The sequence below is a fragment of the Fundulus heteroclitus genome, chromosome 20, assembly GCF_011125445.2.
Source record: "Fundulus heteroclitus isolate FHET01 chromosome 20, MU-UCD_Fhet_4.1, whole genome shotgun sequence".
Classification (NCBI taxonomy): domain Eukaryota; kingdom Metazoa; phylum Chordata; class Actinopteri; order Cyprinodontiformes; family Fundulidae; genus Fundulus; species Fundulus heteroclitus.
The window spans coordinates 30,025,843-30,041,049 of record NC_046380.1 but is presented as its reverse complement, the minus strand read 5'-3'; the positions used below and the strand labels follow the sequence as shown (position 1 = coordinate 30,041,049).

Genomic DNA, 15,207 nt, shown 5'->3' with positions numbered 1-15,207 from the left:
ACAAAAATAATAAAGCACAAATATGATGGCCAAACTATGCTTTGTGTTTTAATTTAGCTCTGAAGCGGCCAATTTTAATTTGGTAGCATTTTTTTAAGCATTGCTCTAAAATCAGCGTCTCCCTTAAGGTACCTAAAGTTCATGAAAAAGTTGCAAATCAGAGAATTGCACCATGAAATCATGCAGTCAAAACATGCCAGTACTCAAAGCTGAGACATTTTGCACAGAAACTTGAAAGCTTTTCCAAATGTATGCACTGTCTTCACCTTGTTCTCACTCAGCTAGCCTGTAATGTACATGACTCAGAAAAAAAAAAAGCCAGATTTCTAGAGTGCATAACTAAAACATTGCCCTGTTAACAGATTATTCCACCTAAGCTTTGAATATCTGCATATTATAATCCTTATAGGATTCTGTGGGCACATCATTTGAATTCCAATTAAATACATAGATGTATGTTTGTGGCTGTAACCTGAGGAGAATGAACACGGACCTACAAAAACGATCAAAGATTGTGCTTATCATGCACGCCTCTGTGAGCACAAATCAAAACAGCCATGGTGAAATGCTTGAGAAAGTATTTTGTGCACTTTATTGAACATTGCGCCTCTGCAGTATACATGTCGACAACCTTGAAACTGTATAAACAGCATTGTAAAAGATGAAATATTTTATCCGGATTAAGTTCTTATTTACAGACAATAACCGTAAGAAGCACAAGGGGAGAACTGTGAGATAAGCGTCCTTTTAATAGCAAAGAACCCCTTTACTCTGTATTGCACACACTTTATTGTTAACAGAGTATAGTGAACAGTAATCAAGGTAAAACTCTTCAAACGGGCCCACATACTCACTCACAGCGCAACCTTTTTTTTCTTTTTTTTTTACCCTCCCCCTTTCAGCGCCGCTGGATCAAACACATCTTATATAGTACTCTAAAGAACAGGTTCTAGTCTTTAAAATATGTGCTTACTTCATTAAAATACTTATTTGTGGACACTTTTTGCTACATCATATCTCTGCTGGAATGAGCACGCCCCCTGTCCCTCCCTCGTTTCACGGCCAAGATGAACAAAGCAAAGATGGCGAACAAAAAAAATAAAAAAAGTACTTGTTCATTTTCACTTTTGTGTTTTTTGTTGACAGATTTGTGAATTAAAACGGTACGCTGCAGCTGGAGAAAACTATTTTCTAAGGCTTTGAACATTTTCGCCTCTGGTGGCTGACATTTTTAAATACAATCAAAGGTAGTTTGAATCTAAACGCAATAATCTTTAAATGTGAAGACATTTTCCTGTTATGACAAACAAGTTTAGAGTAAGGAATAAAAAAAAAAAAAAAAAGGAAAGGAGATCCTTCTGACACAAGGGATTGCACTACACAGATTTAACCCTACTTACTGAGAGGTTCATAAAGGTTTTGGGGGGGGAATAAACATTTGACAAACTTTGACAGCCAATGGAGAATACAGGACACGTTTTAGGAGAACAAAATCAGGAAAAAAAGGTCATAAAAAAAACTTCAATAAAAACAGGCTGCTGCTTATCCATATATGCAAGTACAGATTATTGTCAACGACAGCAATCTGTCAGAAACCACTGTAGGTTACAATCGCAGATGTTGTCCTCGTTATTACAAAAGGAAAACAAAAATCAAGAACATAATCCTTTAAAGCAACAAATACAGTTTATGAAAAAAAAAAAAAAAGCTTCTGGATCTATCAATTCAACCAATGGCAAACAGAAGAAGTTTGGGTGGGAACAGAGAATTTAAGACAAAGTATTGATATCAGCTTAAAAAGAGATTACTCTTGGCTCGTCCATATGTGATAAAGATCAAAGAAACAGAAAAATAGTTAGTGAAATACATTAAGCAGTTAAATTGTGGAAAACCCCCACTACTTATAAAACTATATGTTAAAAACCTTTGTTCTTCCCCGTTTGCTTTTACGTGAAACACTGTACGTTTCCTCCTCCGCCTAAACTCAGAACAACTCAGCAGTCTGTAAACCTGGTGAGGGGGGGGACAAGTAGGGGAGTCAAAGGCCAAGGAAGAAAAGGGAAGAGAAGTGAATGGTAGAAAGCATCAACGCCATATGCATGAGGATCATTATCACCCCCAAATCACTTGCTTTACAGCAACAGCCCGGCCCCCCCCACAGTGCAAGTATGCGGCCATTGGGTAACTCTACCCAGGAAATGGGCCTAGCTCTGTCTCTGCACCAGGCCTGCGTGTTTATTGGAGAAAAGCATTGTTTACATGCACGAGATAAGGTTTTTGCTTCGTTTCTGCGTGTGTCGTGCCGTGTTTCGGTGTTTCACAGCCATGCAAACGGCGGCAAAAACAGGCGCGCTAAGCCCGTCTCTGGGCCTGTCTAAAAATGCCAAGTAACGTCTTACCAGCATTCAAGGCAGAGAGTTTTATACAAAGGTGTCGGACGAAAGGGATATGGTCGTAAACCGATGTGTGGGAAAAAGAAAACGGATTAGGATATGGGAAACTTTCCTAGCTGCTCAAAAGTAGAACAGAATATGCTTGAGATAGCGGCGAGGGACTAAGATTTGTTGTGTATAAATAACTTGGATGCACAGATCAAATCCAGGCAAGTATGCCCATTTTAAACAAAACTACTTTCTGGAAAATGTTTTTTTTGTGGCAGTCCAAAAATCAAGCCAAGCTAACGGCAACCTTCGACTCACACAAAGGGCTTTCGGGTGCTAACGACGCGCCGTCGTCCCCAGTCAAATGGACGGGGGTTGGTTTGACAGCAGTTAGGGGACTATCTATTGACACCCCTGAGCCATTCCTTGCTGAGAGTCGCCCACAGCAGGCAAACATCACAGACAAACAAAAGCCGACCATCAAGGGGAAGTGCTCACCAATGCCGTGAGAAGAATGGTGCTGGTGGAGCTTTTCTAATTCAAAGCTGGAGGCTCCATTTTGAGTTACAGTTTATGAGAGAGAGGCTTAGCAGCAGATACATGAAAAGAAGCTGCGGTGCGAGTATTTAGCCAAGCTATTGGGGACAGGAATGCTGTTTTTGCAGGTGATCAACAAGACAGACAAGACAAGAACAGTGACAGATGACGTCGTTGACTGTATGGGTGGGGATAGGGAGCAAAAGAAGTGCCCACCGGCAAATTTTACACCGATATATGGATGTGTCTGGCTTCTAATATCATCAAGCTGCAAAGGGAATCTAGATAAAAATGTATGTTTGTATAGTGTTTCACAAAAGTATTCATATTCTATTGACTTTTCTTATTTTATCCAGTTACAGACACACTGCACTGCATTTTATTGGGATTCACGCCGACCCAGAGTAGTGCATCATTGTAAAGTGGAGGGAATGTGACAAAGGTTTTCATTTTTTCTCTTTACTCTGAGACCCTTAAATGAAACTGAGTGCAACCAGTTGCCTTCAGACGTCCCTCAAAAAGTAAGCAAAATACATCCGAGTGATTTGACCCCAGTATAAACCCCGCTGTTCTATGAAGGCCACAGATGTTTGTTAGAGCACGAGTGGGGGAAAACAAACAGCATCATGAAGACCGATGAACAAAACAGAGAACATGGAGAAAGTTGTGGGGAAGATTAAAGCAGAGTTAGGCTGTAAAACAGCAACAAATGAACCCTGTTTAATTAGTTTTGACGATGGCCGGGCGAAGCAGTGAAAGAGGTTCCTGGTAAATCTGGGGGAGCTGCAGAGATCCACAACTCAGGTGAAATACTATTCTGACAGGACAACTATTGGTTGTGTATTCCAGAAATCTAGCTGTTATGGAAGAATGACAAAAAAAAAAAAAAAAGCCATTGCTTTTGCCAGGCCATGGGAAGTCTCACTGAAGTTTGCCAGGAGCCATTCAGCAGACACAAGAAAAGGTGCAGGGAGGTTCTCAGGTGAACAAGACTTAATTTGGCCCACATACAAAGTGCTCTGTGAGGCAGAAGATTAACACGACCACCCCCGCTGTGCAACATGGTGGTGGCAGCGGTGTGTTGTGGGGGGTGCTCTTCTTCTTCAACAGGGACAGACAAGCTGATCAGTGTTGAAGACAAGATGGCGGAAGCTATATGCATAGAAGGGTGGGAAAAAAGTTAATCTAAGTGCAAAAAGCTGGTAAGGACATAACCCAGAACAGTGGTTCTACAGAGGATCCACTCAGGGTGAGAAACAGAAACGTTCACGATAGCTTTGAGATTTTTCCAAAATTTTTCCAATCATCTCCCTTCCACTTTACAGTTCTGCACCGGCATGCAGATAAAATACAGTTAAGTACCTTAAGGTTTGTGGTTGTAACATGACAAAAGTTTCAAGAGCTATGAATATTTCTGCAAAGCACAGTGTGTCCTTTAATGAAAAAAAAACATTAAGGTTCTTTCATATGTTTTTTTTTTCTTTCCATCCGTCCGATAACTGAATACAGGTTGGACATGTAAGCATTGTTACCCTCCTGAGGTCGGAAACAACTCTTTTTCCATTAAATTAACTCCGTGAACCCTCAGAAAGGGCGGTGCTGTGGCTCTCAACGTTGGGCGGTTCTGTTGAAGCTTCCTGCCTTATATCCAAATGTTAAATCTGCAGTACATATGTTGCTGTGGGTAACGTCCACTCCCATCTGTTTTCACAGTCAGCCGTCGAGTTTCCCTGCCGCTGACATTTTATCACACGAGCTGAATTTAAAACAGCGGACTTCGCTTTCTTTGGCTTTCACATTCCTCAGAGACAAAAAAAAAAAAAAAAGCAAACACTGGATAAATGACAAAAAGAACTGTAACTTATAAGTGTAGTGCTTTAATTAGAAAAGTCTGATTTAAAAAAGATGATGTTGTTGTGCAGAGTGGAACAAATGGATAAAGTGAAGTTGGATTGATTTTGGTAGGATTACTTTGAAATGTCTGATGCTCAACCGTTTTACTTAAAGCACTTAAATATAATATGTAACAGATAGCCCATATATCTATGGATCTGTATTTCTAGCACAGACATGAAAAAAAAAAGAAAGGGAGGGAAGGAAAACAAATGATTTCAGGGTTTTTCACTGACAAACAATTATGGACAGCCATACTTAAAGTTGATGCCTTCATGTCTGGCTTTGTTTAATATGTGCTTCCATTCAAAACCTTGAAGAAACGAAACCCTTCAGTCATTGACACACACACACAAAAAAAAAACAACAACAAAAAAAAAAAAACTACAACACAAGAACTTGTTTGTAGGAACTACATAAAAAAAACCTTTAACATCCGCTTTTGTGTTTCATCATACCGAACATATTCTGAACAGCCTGATATAAGTGGATTCTTACCCAGCCCAAATCAATTAACGATAAAAATAAATACAAGGAAGACATTTATAGGCGGATTTGTGTGCAACTTGTGTGATGGCCACAAGGAGGTGCTGTGCAAAGCTACAAGATGGCCAGTGATCTGGGAAGAGAACAAGAGTGGGAGACAGAAGCCTTGATGCTGACCTTCTGTCTGCTTAATAAATCTTAGAGCCAAGATATAGGAACTTTTAAAACAGTCTTCATAAAGAGTTTTTTTTTTTTAAACCTATAGTTGCCGTAATATTACCTTTATTAACAATTTTGATGATATCAAGAAAAAAAAAAGCGAGAAGAAACGATAACGTTCATCAGCCGAGGTCTTCCCTGGCAGCCTGAGAAGAGAAATCTTCTGCTTCATAAGTTTATAGTCTGTTGGGTGTAAATGTTTCATCAACCAGTTTCAACCAGGACCAGCCTATGATTATGTTAAAAATATCACAACACCCTCACTGGCATTGCTCCTCTACACACCCTTCCTTAGGCTACTCACCATCACTCCTCTGCAACCCCCCCCTGCCCTCCATTTTTTTCATTTTCCACAGACAACACTTTTCTGCCCTCTGACCGCTCCCGCTCGTCGTTTTCTCTCAGAGGCGAGTCTGGGCCTCGGGGACGTAAATTTCAATGCTGTCTGCGCTCTCCGTGGCAGAGTTCTGGCGAAACGAGGCAGCCTTCTTGGCAGCCAGCAGGCGCTTGCGAGCCTCTTGTCTCTGCTTTTCTGCTGAGGCCGACGAAGAGGTGGAAGAGGAGTCGGCGCTCTTCTCACGGCTAAGCGTCGGTCGCGTCTTACTGGGCTTTTTTGACGCCGGAAGGGCTGCCTTGTCCTCGTTCTGTAGCGTCGAGGGGTGGAGATAAAACGACAGACAGAAACGGAGTTAGAGTAACATTGTGTGATAATAATAGTCACCTTTTTTTTTTTTCCTGTCGGGGTGCAGACAAGTTTGGCAGACACAAATTAGAAGACCTTGAGCCAAAGCTGTTCTGTTCCTCCCTTTTTAAGCGCTTGAGACAACATGTAGTGAACTAGACGCTCAAACAGAAAACAAGGACAGTATAGGAAGCTGGTTTCAGGAGGTAAACATTAAGAAAGACACATTTCCGACCACTTATAATGGGAACATGAGAGGATGTGTGCCGGGTTTAACTGAATTCAGAAAAAGGATCAACACAACAGCCAAAACATTTACACTGAAACACCACATAAAGCAGGTGCTCGTCACTTTGCCCCTTTACCATTTCGTACTTTGGGAATTTTTTGTTTTTTTATCTTCTCATACTGAACTTTTTCAAGAATAAATCTGATTTTTTTTTTTTTTTTTGCTACATAGTATTTTGTTCCATCAACCACATGCCTAAGGATGTTTTGTAGATTTCACCATTTAGCATCTTAACCACTAAAACCTAAATCAGGTGTGGGCATCAATGGGCAGCAAGAGATCAATCCACCGGCCTGATGCCGTTGGCACGCAGAGCATCAATGTATTACATGCAAAATCTACTAGTTTACCTTGGATTGCATGCAAATAGTTGTTTGTCAAATGAATAGATCTGCACCATTTGATTTGCAATTGTTATTCCAACTACAGAGGAATGTTACTTTAAGTAGCGTTTGGAGTTACAACCTAATTTGACACAAAAAAAAAATGCTCCAAGAAAAAAAAAAAAAATAAGGAAATGCAAAAGGATTTTATGGAGAGAGAAGTGATCAAAACCAAACTCAATTTGAGGCCTAAATTTGTCGTTACACCTGGAACGTCCATATGTTTTGTTGTAGATAAATCGTTTGAGTTTTTAAAAGTAGAAGAAAGTTTTTCTTTTTTCTTTTTAAACAGAACCCTGTTAGAGGACGGATGCTCTCTTCCCAGGAGTAAAATTTAAATTTCCACAATCCATAATTTACCATCACAGCCACACATTTCATCCTACACTCATCATTTTCAGCACGTTTGCAGTGCAATATGTCCACCTTCAAAAAATGTGCGTATTATTGCTGCAGGAGTCATGGGTTTCTTTTAAATCATTCCAGACCGCAAAGTAGCGCAGAATTCCCCTCATAGATAGTAAGTCTGTATTTAAACAGTATTTTGATGTCATTATATAGTCCGTTATATAATATCAATAATTATATAAATCATTATAACATTTCTGGTTAAAAAGCATCAGAACTTTAAGCCTCTCATCTTACAGTCGTTGAACAACGGCTGTTTGTTTGGACCTTTGCATCTTGCGTAAGTTTGCTTGCCTGTATGAAAGAAAGTGAGGCGCTTTGTTCTGCCTCTCTCACCTCCCCAGAAAAGGTGTGAGTCACCATGGCAACCAAGAACATCACATCCTCTTTATAGGTTAAAATGATGTAAAAATAGCCTTTACATTGCTTGTTCCTCTGTCGGCTGCCTCCCTCGGGGCTCGCCAGAGCGGATCACCTGCCTTCATCCTATCCTATCCTATCCTTAGCCTCTTCAATTGTTAAACAAACCGTCTCCACGTTATCCTTCCCCATGTCCACAAATCTCTTTTCCTCCGCCTCAGCAGCTCCGCCTTCCAACATCTTCTTGCATCTCATCTCAGAACATGTTCAAACCGACTTCCCCTTGCCTCTCTAACTGGATCTCCAAACCACTCGACCTTCGCCGTTCCTTTGATCTCTGATCTGCTCATTTCTAATCCGGTCCATCCTGGTACACTCAAAAATGAAAATGGCAATTCGACTCTGCCTCCTGTCTTTTAGACCGCGCCAATGTCTTAAATCCATATATCATAGCAGGGTCCCATTTCAGAAAGCTGGGTTAGTGGATATTCAGAGTCATTTCTGGGGTAAATTCCAGCCTACCTTGGCTTCGCTGTTTCAGAAAGCTCGGAAGCTGTTACCCTGAGTGAAATTATGATAACAAATTACTCTGTGAAACACCCGAGCAGAGTTGTTTGAGTAAACTGAGTTTTTTTATACTTTTTAGCTGAGATCTGAACAAGGACGTGTTGGAAAAGGCGTGTCCTTTTCTGGAGGAGCCTGTATGCTGGAGCGCAAATGCTCCACAGAAATCTGTCAGGAGAGGCTGATCAGACCACGAATAAATGTCTCATCATTTCTGGATTGATATATATTCAAAAGTTAGCCTTTTTCGCCGCTGTCATTGAATTATCTCAATATTCTAAGCCCGCACATCGCTTTTCTAACATAACGAGGGGACGCTCTCAGTTCTGAAAAATTTCCTTGTGCTGCTCTTCATTTAGATGCCAAAAGCAGCTTTTTGATAACGTAGGAGACGCAGAAAATCTTTCAGAGGCAACTGTATGTCGCGCTGTCAGGAATGTTACTGTTGCACTCAGTTATAGTCGAGTTTAATGGTGTTCCATAGTCAGAGACCCACAAGATTATAAGACTGACTATACAGAATTAAAGCAATAATTTATTCTGTATGAAATTTCGAGACTTCCATTTCTAATTTTCCATTCATATATTTTAGTTTCCATTCATATATTCCCACAACGGTGTTGTGGGAATATATGAATGGAAACTAATATATATATATATATATATATATATATATATATATATATATATATATATATATATATATATATATATATATATATATATATATATATATATGCAGGAATATATACAGCTACGGCACATGCGGGAATATATACAGCTACGGCACATTTCTTCACCTAAATAACGTCAAATTTACCTCAACTTAAAATATAAATATAGCCTTCACGATTATTATGAAGTGAGGTTGGCACAAATTATACACCTACAAGAAAATCAGCGTCAACTCATTTTTAGAAGGATGGGTAAAGCCAATTCTGGCAATTGTTGATTAAATTAATGCAACAAATTAAATTAATTAATGCTTTAGTTGATAAGGTTAAACATAAGAATAACTTATAACCGGACCTTATCTGATTAAACTATTTTTGCCTAGACACGTAATAAATGACCCCCCCCCCCCCCTTGGTGTTGAATGAGTGCAATATTGTGAGAATACAGCTTTAATTCACCGTCAAATAACTCATGCACTGACTTTTTCAGCAATTCTCTGCTGCTAACTCGCTTTTTCAGCAGCAACAGCATTGTTTCTTTTTGTTAGTTATGGTTTATTATTCTCCATGTGCCTTCATTAAAGATTTCTAATTCAACTTGCGGGAAACGCGCACTTCCAGGCTTCTTACTTTCTGCCGTTGCCATGGTGAATCTCGTTATCTGCGCTCCATTGATGAGGGCTTCTTTCATGCTCGTGCTTAACTCAGGGCTGATTGGACGCTGAATTTAGTTACCTGATTGATATCACCTGTTCTGAAAGCGAAGACGCCAAGTATGACAGCATGAGGTAGAACTACTCGGAGTAGCAGCTTTCTACTCAGGGTAGATGGGCCGTTCTTTCTGAAACGGGCCCAGGTCTCACTAAACCAGTGATTTAGAAGGGATCAAAAAGAAAAGTCTCAATCTTTTACAGATTTGCTCATTGCCAAACTAAGTTATGTGTCATTAATGAGCACAAACTAGGCATGAAAAAGGTTTTTCTGTTTTAATTCTTGTTTTTATTTCTTACAGAGGCAGGTTCCTGATTCTGAATGTTCTTTAAACACCTAAGCTGATGTATGTTAGGCCTAAACCAGTCAACAAATCTTTACATTTGTGGGGCTGAGGGAAATGACCAATCTGGTAAGCACCATCAGAATGTTGACATTTTCCTTCGTTTTCTATAACATACACACCTACTTGAAGACTGTGGCTATTTGGCCCTAAAACAATTGATTCTTACAGCATGATTTATTTTTTTGTTATTGTAGTTTAATCAGAAGTCGCATTCTTTCATATTTTTACTGCCTCAAATTGGGATTAGGATCACGGGGAAAAGGGCTGTCATGAAGATCTTTAGAAAATTGTTTTCTATTACATTAAAGTTACACATAATGATATTTAACTCCCCAACTTATTTATGCTTCTAACTGATCCGAATTTCACCGACTTTATTCTGTTGACGGGCGCAAAATGGAAATAGTATGGCACGAAATGGTAAAATGTGTGGGCGCAAAAGAGAGGCACGAGTTGTAGAAGGAGCGAATTAACCCAGAGCCAAAAAAAAAGACCATCCAGTTAAATTCACAATCCGGAAGTCTCGGACATCACAGACGAGACAAAAACAAAGGGCTACGCAGGGACAAATGTAGCCAGGTTAATGAGCAAAAACAAGACTGCATTCTGTCACATTAACCAGTGCGTCTTAGCCATGCTCCACTGCAACACGGACACACAAACACACACACACACATAGATAAATGATGCATGCATGCTCAAAGCAGGGCTTTACACTTTAAAAACACAGCAGCCGAAGGAAGCCCTCTTTGAGACGGCTCTTTTCCCATGCATGCCTCGGGCCCCTCTGTGCTGGACAGGGAGGCCTTGTTAAGAGTTCATCCCCACGCAGGGACAGGGTTTAAAAAGAGTGGGAGAGAAATGGCGGTGGTGGTGGGAGGAGAGAGGCCGGTTTCGGCGGCTTTCCTACCCCAGCCAGGGCACTGGGCAGCATGGGTGGGAAGTACCTTCCGCTCAGGGGACGACTGGGTGGCCGCAGGCGGCACGGGCTGCCAGTCATTGGACTTGAGATGGTAGAGCTCATCAAACTTGAGGCTAATGTCCTCGATAGAAAGCTGCAGCAGGTCCCAGAAGCCAGCCAGGTCCTGGGCTGTGGGCCGTGGGTTGGCAGTCACATTCTGACCAGAGAAAAAATAAACATGGTGAGTCTGAGGGAACAGTGAGGAGTAGCACTTCAAAGCAACATCATCTGCGTACGTTTCTATTCTTTTTCATGGATAGACTTCTTTAATTCATAAGTTAATTTATTTATTTATTTTTTGGGTTTTATCTAATGTTAAGCACTTTATGTGGATACTTTGATTGAAAGTCACACTCTGTGAGAGAAAACAAATTTGCTAAGGTTTAATGTACAAATCAATCTATTGAGAACAGTAAGGCAGTAAAATGAAATGCATTGCAAAGATTGTGGAATATAGGACCACAGATGAGCAGTGATGTCATCAGCTTTTAGCAGGACAAAAAAAATGCATTTGACAACAACAAAAAAAATACTGAAACTGGCATTTTATTATACTGGTATTAAGGCTATCCTTCAAATAATAAAAATGTTTCTGGATAATTGGAAAGCCCTCCATATATATATACATACATACATACATATAGCATAGAATAACATACACACCACAGAGAAGACACAGAAGAAGACAACACAGACAGACACTAGGAGATAGACGTACACAGACATACACCGAATAGGATAGAAGATACAGACACAATCATACACAGAGAGATAATAGACAGAAGGAGACACACATACATACACAGGAGAGATGAAGAACAGAGGAAGACAACACGACAGACACAGTAGAAGAGTAGTAACATATGAGAAGAGAGAGAGAGACAGACAGAGAGAGAGAGAGACAGACAGAGAGACAGACACAGAGAGAGACAGAGAGAGACAGAGAGAGAGAGAGAGAGAGAGACAGACAGACAGACAGACAGACAGACAGACAGACAGAGAGAGAGAGAGAGAGAGAGAGAGAGAGAGAGAGAGAGAGAGAGAAGAGAGAGAGAGAGAGAGAGAGAGAGATAGAAGGAGAGAGAATACAGACATGGAACAGACAGACTAGAACGACAGACATACAGACAGGACAGACAGAGAGCGAGAGAGAGCGAAGTAGTGAAGAGAAGAGAGAGAGAGAGAGAGATAGAGTAGAGAGAGAGATAGCGGAGCGAGAGAGAGACAGACATACAGACAGACTAGACAGACAGACAGACATACAGACAGAACAGAATAGAGAAGATATAAGATTAGATATATATATTATATATGATCTAGATGAGAGAGAGACATAGTACATGATATGATTCAGATCAGTACATACAGACATACCTAGATAATACACATAATAGAGATATATATATATATATATATATATATATATATATATATATATATATATATATATATATATATAAAAATTTATGAAAGCCATAGCAGTTATTTCCTGAAACAGCTGGACATTTGAATTTCTGACAGGGTAAAGAAGCTCAAATATGGCAGGCATATTTAAATGTATGATAATAAAAAGTTCTAATCTCTTTAAAAATTTAGATCTAAATTGTTTCTCAAACCACAGTTGTTGAGGAGTTGTTTGATCACAGGTGAAAATATAACCAAAACAGCGATAACTACGGCCCTTAAGAACGCTTTCAGTGGCCTTTGAGGATGGCTATGATTCTTGGTTTATCAGTTCTTATAGAGCACTGTTTTGATTACAACGAAAGTATTATTTAAAACATAATAAGCTAAAAGCCACAGAGCTGTGTGCTGTATTTTGCTTGTGACCAGCATTATACTTTTCTAGTTATAAGCATTCGTTGTCATTAGCATCTACCTGAATGTAGTTGCTGTTTCTATGTTCACCACTAGATGGAGGCGAATAACATCAGTCTTTAGTAAACTGAACTTTTTTTCCCCCTCCAAAAACACATGCTGCTGCTTGAACTAAATAATATATATATATATATATATATATATATATATATATATATATATATATATATATATATATATATATATATATATATATATATATAGTTTTGACACAAAAAAGAATATAATAACAGTCAAGCTATAAAATGCAAAACACCCATACCTTCTGTACAAAATGGTTTTCACTGTGGTAATAATTTTTCTGAAAAGCTTGCAGATATGAAGAGATATGAATAAAAACTACCATGTCTCACATAATATTCATATCCCTTGCCAAAGTACAACCACAATCATCAATGCATCTTATCTGGACGTTATATGACAAACCAATGCAGAAACATGAAGGAAGGTGTGGTTTCAGAGTAGAGGGTGTTTACAAATTCACGCTGCTCTTTCAGATTTTCATTTGTAAAAATAAAACAAAAAACCCTTGCTCCTCCCAATTATCCTTTGTCTGATGTTGATCTGTTGCGCAAAAAATGCTAGTAATATCCATTTAAGTGCGTTGTTTCATAACAAAATTAGGTAAATGTTCAAGAGGTTTGAATCAATTTGTAGCACCCTATAGTATGCCTAAAGCTGAAATCCTGCTAGCACAGCTTCTAAGTCTGTAGTGCTTTAAAGAGACATGGCTTCTGTCTGCGTCGACTGCGCACTGCTCACCATTATAATGCTTCAGCACTTCCTGCTCTCATCTCAGGGCAAATCACATCAGAGTGCCGCTTATCACTCACTACGGTGCGCGTCGTGTGCTGGTCGCTGGCTACAATTTGTATAATGACTTCTCCCAAAACGACGTCATCTGGGTGGAAGGGCTTATTGGCTTAATATAAGCTCCTTGTGTTTTGTGCTGCGGGGTCCTCATGATGGTTTCTGTTGATGCCTAACGTGCTGCGTGTCACGGCTGCTTTCAGAGGCGCCGGCTTTCAAGTACATGAAAGCCTTTTATGCTCGACAAGGCAAGCAGCCCTTAAAAAAGGGAAGCACAACCGACACCGATTTCTGTTTGCCCACAAATGTTTTTGAGTTCAAGGTTACCGGGTCAAAGAGTGATGTCATACGCACCAGGTTTTGCTCACACAGTCCCCGGAACTGCTGGAACTTCTGAGACATTAGGAGCTGAGCACTTCCCACCGCGCTGCGGACTTTCCCCAGCACTACAGTGAGAGGGAAAACAAGATTCAGCACACAGTTTGGAAGCTTGTTCAAATGCACAGTCAGGATTTATCGTGCTACTTTTCACCAGACAACACAACCACCTGGGAAATTGGGTCATCGGTCCTGTTAAAACACCAGATGTCTGCATTTTCCTGTCCAGCAGGGTCCACAGCGTGGCGTGGATGAGATAAAAGTGGAAAACTCAATCCTCTTCTTGGACACTGCGGCTTTCTATTCGAGTTGGAACGCCACTTGTGACTCGTTACTACGTTAGTCTGTTTGCAGAGTCAAATTAGGACAACATCTGCCTTGACAAAACTGGGACTCCTCTCGCCGATTGGTGGATTTTAAGGTTGCAGGAGGCACAGCACTGCTGCCGGGCGGCATCCCACTTCTGGGCTGCAGATTTACATCAGATTTAATGCAAACGACTTAACCACGACAGGCCACATGCAAACCCATTCAAAGCGCAGACCTCTGAAAATGCAAACGTCCTGGCTTAAGACAAGCCGGGCCTGATCAGGAACGAACAAGCCCTTCTGATAACGACCGTGCGCCTGAAGCCCTTCCCGCGGTTTGCATTTATGGTGCGCTTTGCACGTCTGCTCACTGCTGCTGTATGTCTCGGGCCGATGTCAGGGCACTAATCTAATCTGAGGGTTTAATCAGTTCCAGGCTAGATTTGTGTAATTCTGGAGATTACAGGCCTGCTTGTGTGCGCTAACCCCAGGTATTACAGCATCATCCCTTCCACGCTGTGTTTGTCCAACACATCGATTAGAGGGAGTGAGAACAGAGTTCAATCTAACGTCAGATATGTCTCGTCAGAAAGGCTTCTTAGGGCCGTTTGGACGAGACGGGGAAAGGTCTTCGTGAAGTCTCCCGGCTGCCGTCAACAGCAACTCAGCCAGGAAGTGTCAGGCCTCTTACAAAACTGCAGATCAGGGTTAACGGTTGGTGAAGCGAATGACGCAGAGGTCACCAACTTTCTGCAGTGTGAACAGACCTTAAAGCTTCGCGTGACCTCCAAATTAGTTCAAGAACGGCTTTTTAGAGTGCTTCGTGGAGCGGAGTACAGCACACAGTGCCTGGACTCTAGAGCAGTGGAAACATGTTTGTTGAGGCGATGAATCATGCCTCAAGCTCTGGTAACCAAAGTCTTTGGAGGCCACTAAGGC

The 15,207-nt window shown here is 40.6% G+C and overlaps 1 protein-coding gene across 6 annotated transcripts in view; it reads right to left on the bottom strand.

Annotated features, from left to right (window-relative positions):
* Positions 1 to 566: 566 nt before the first annotated feature.
* Positions 567 to 15,207, bottom strand: part of dlgap4b (discs, large (Drosophila) homolog-associated protein 4b) — a 103,733-nt gene continuing 89,092 nt past the window's right edge. For 5 of the 6 annotated variants that reach the window (XM_021320490.2, XM_036151341.1, XM_021320489.2 and 2 more), the window contains 3 exons: positions 13,937 to 14,028; positions 10,881 to 11,051; positions 567 to 6,160 (listed from right to left, as the gene is read on the bottom strand). In XM_021320490.2, the coding sequence (XP_021176165.2) occupies positions 5,918 to 6,160; positions 10,881 to 11,051; positions 13,937 to 14,028 (506 nt within the window). In that variant the 3' untranslated portion in view covers positions 567 to 5,917. Of the gene's footprint in view, positions 6,161 to 10,843; positions 11,052 to 13,936; positions 14,029 to 15,207 lie in introns of all 6 variants that reach the window. The other variant, XM_036151342.1, reaches the window with a different exon arrangement.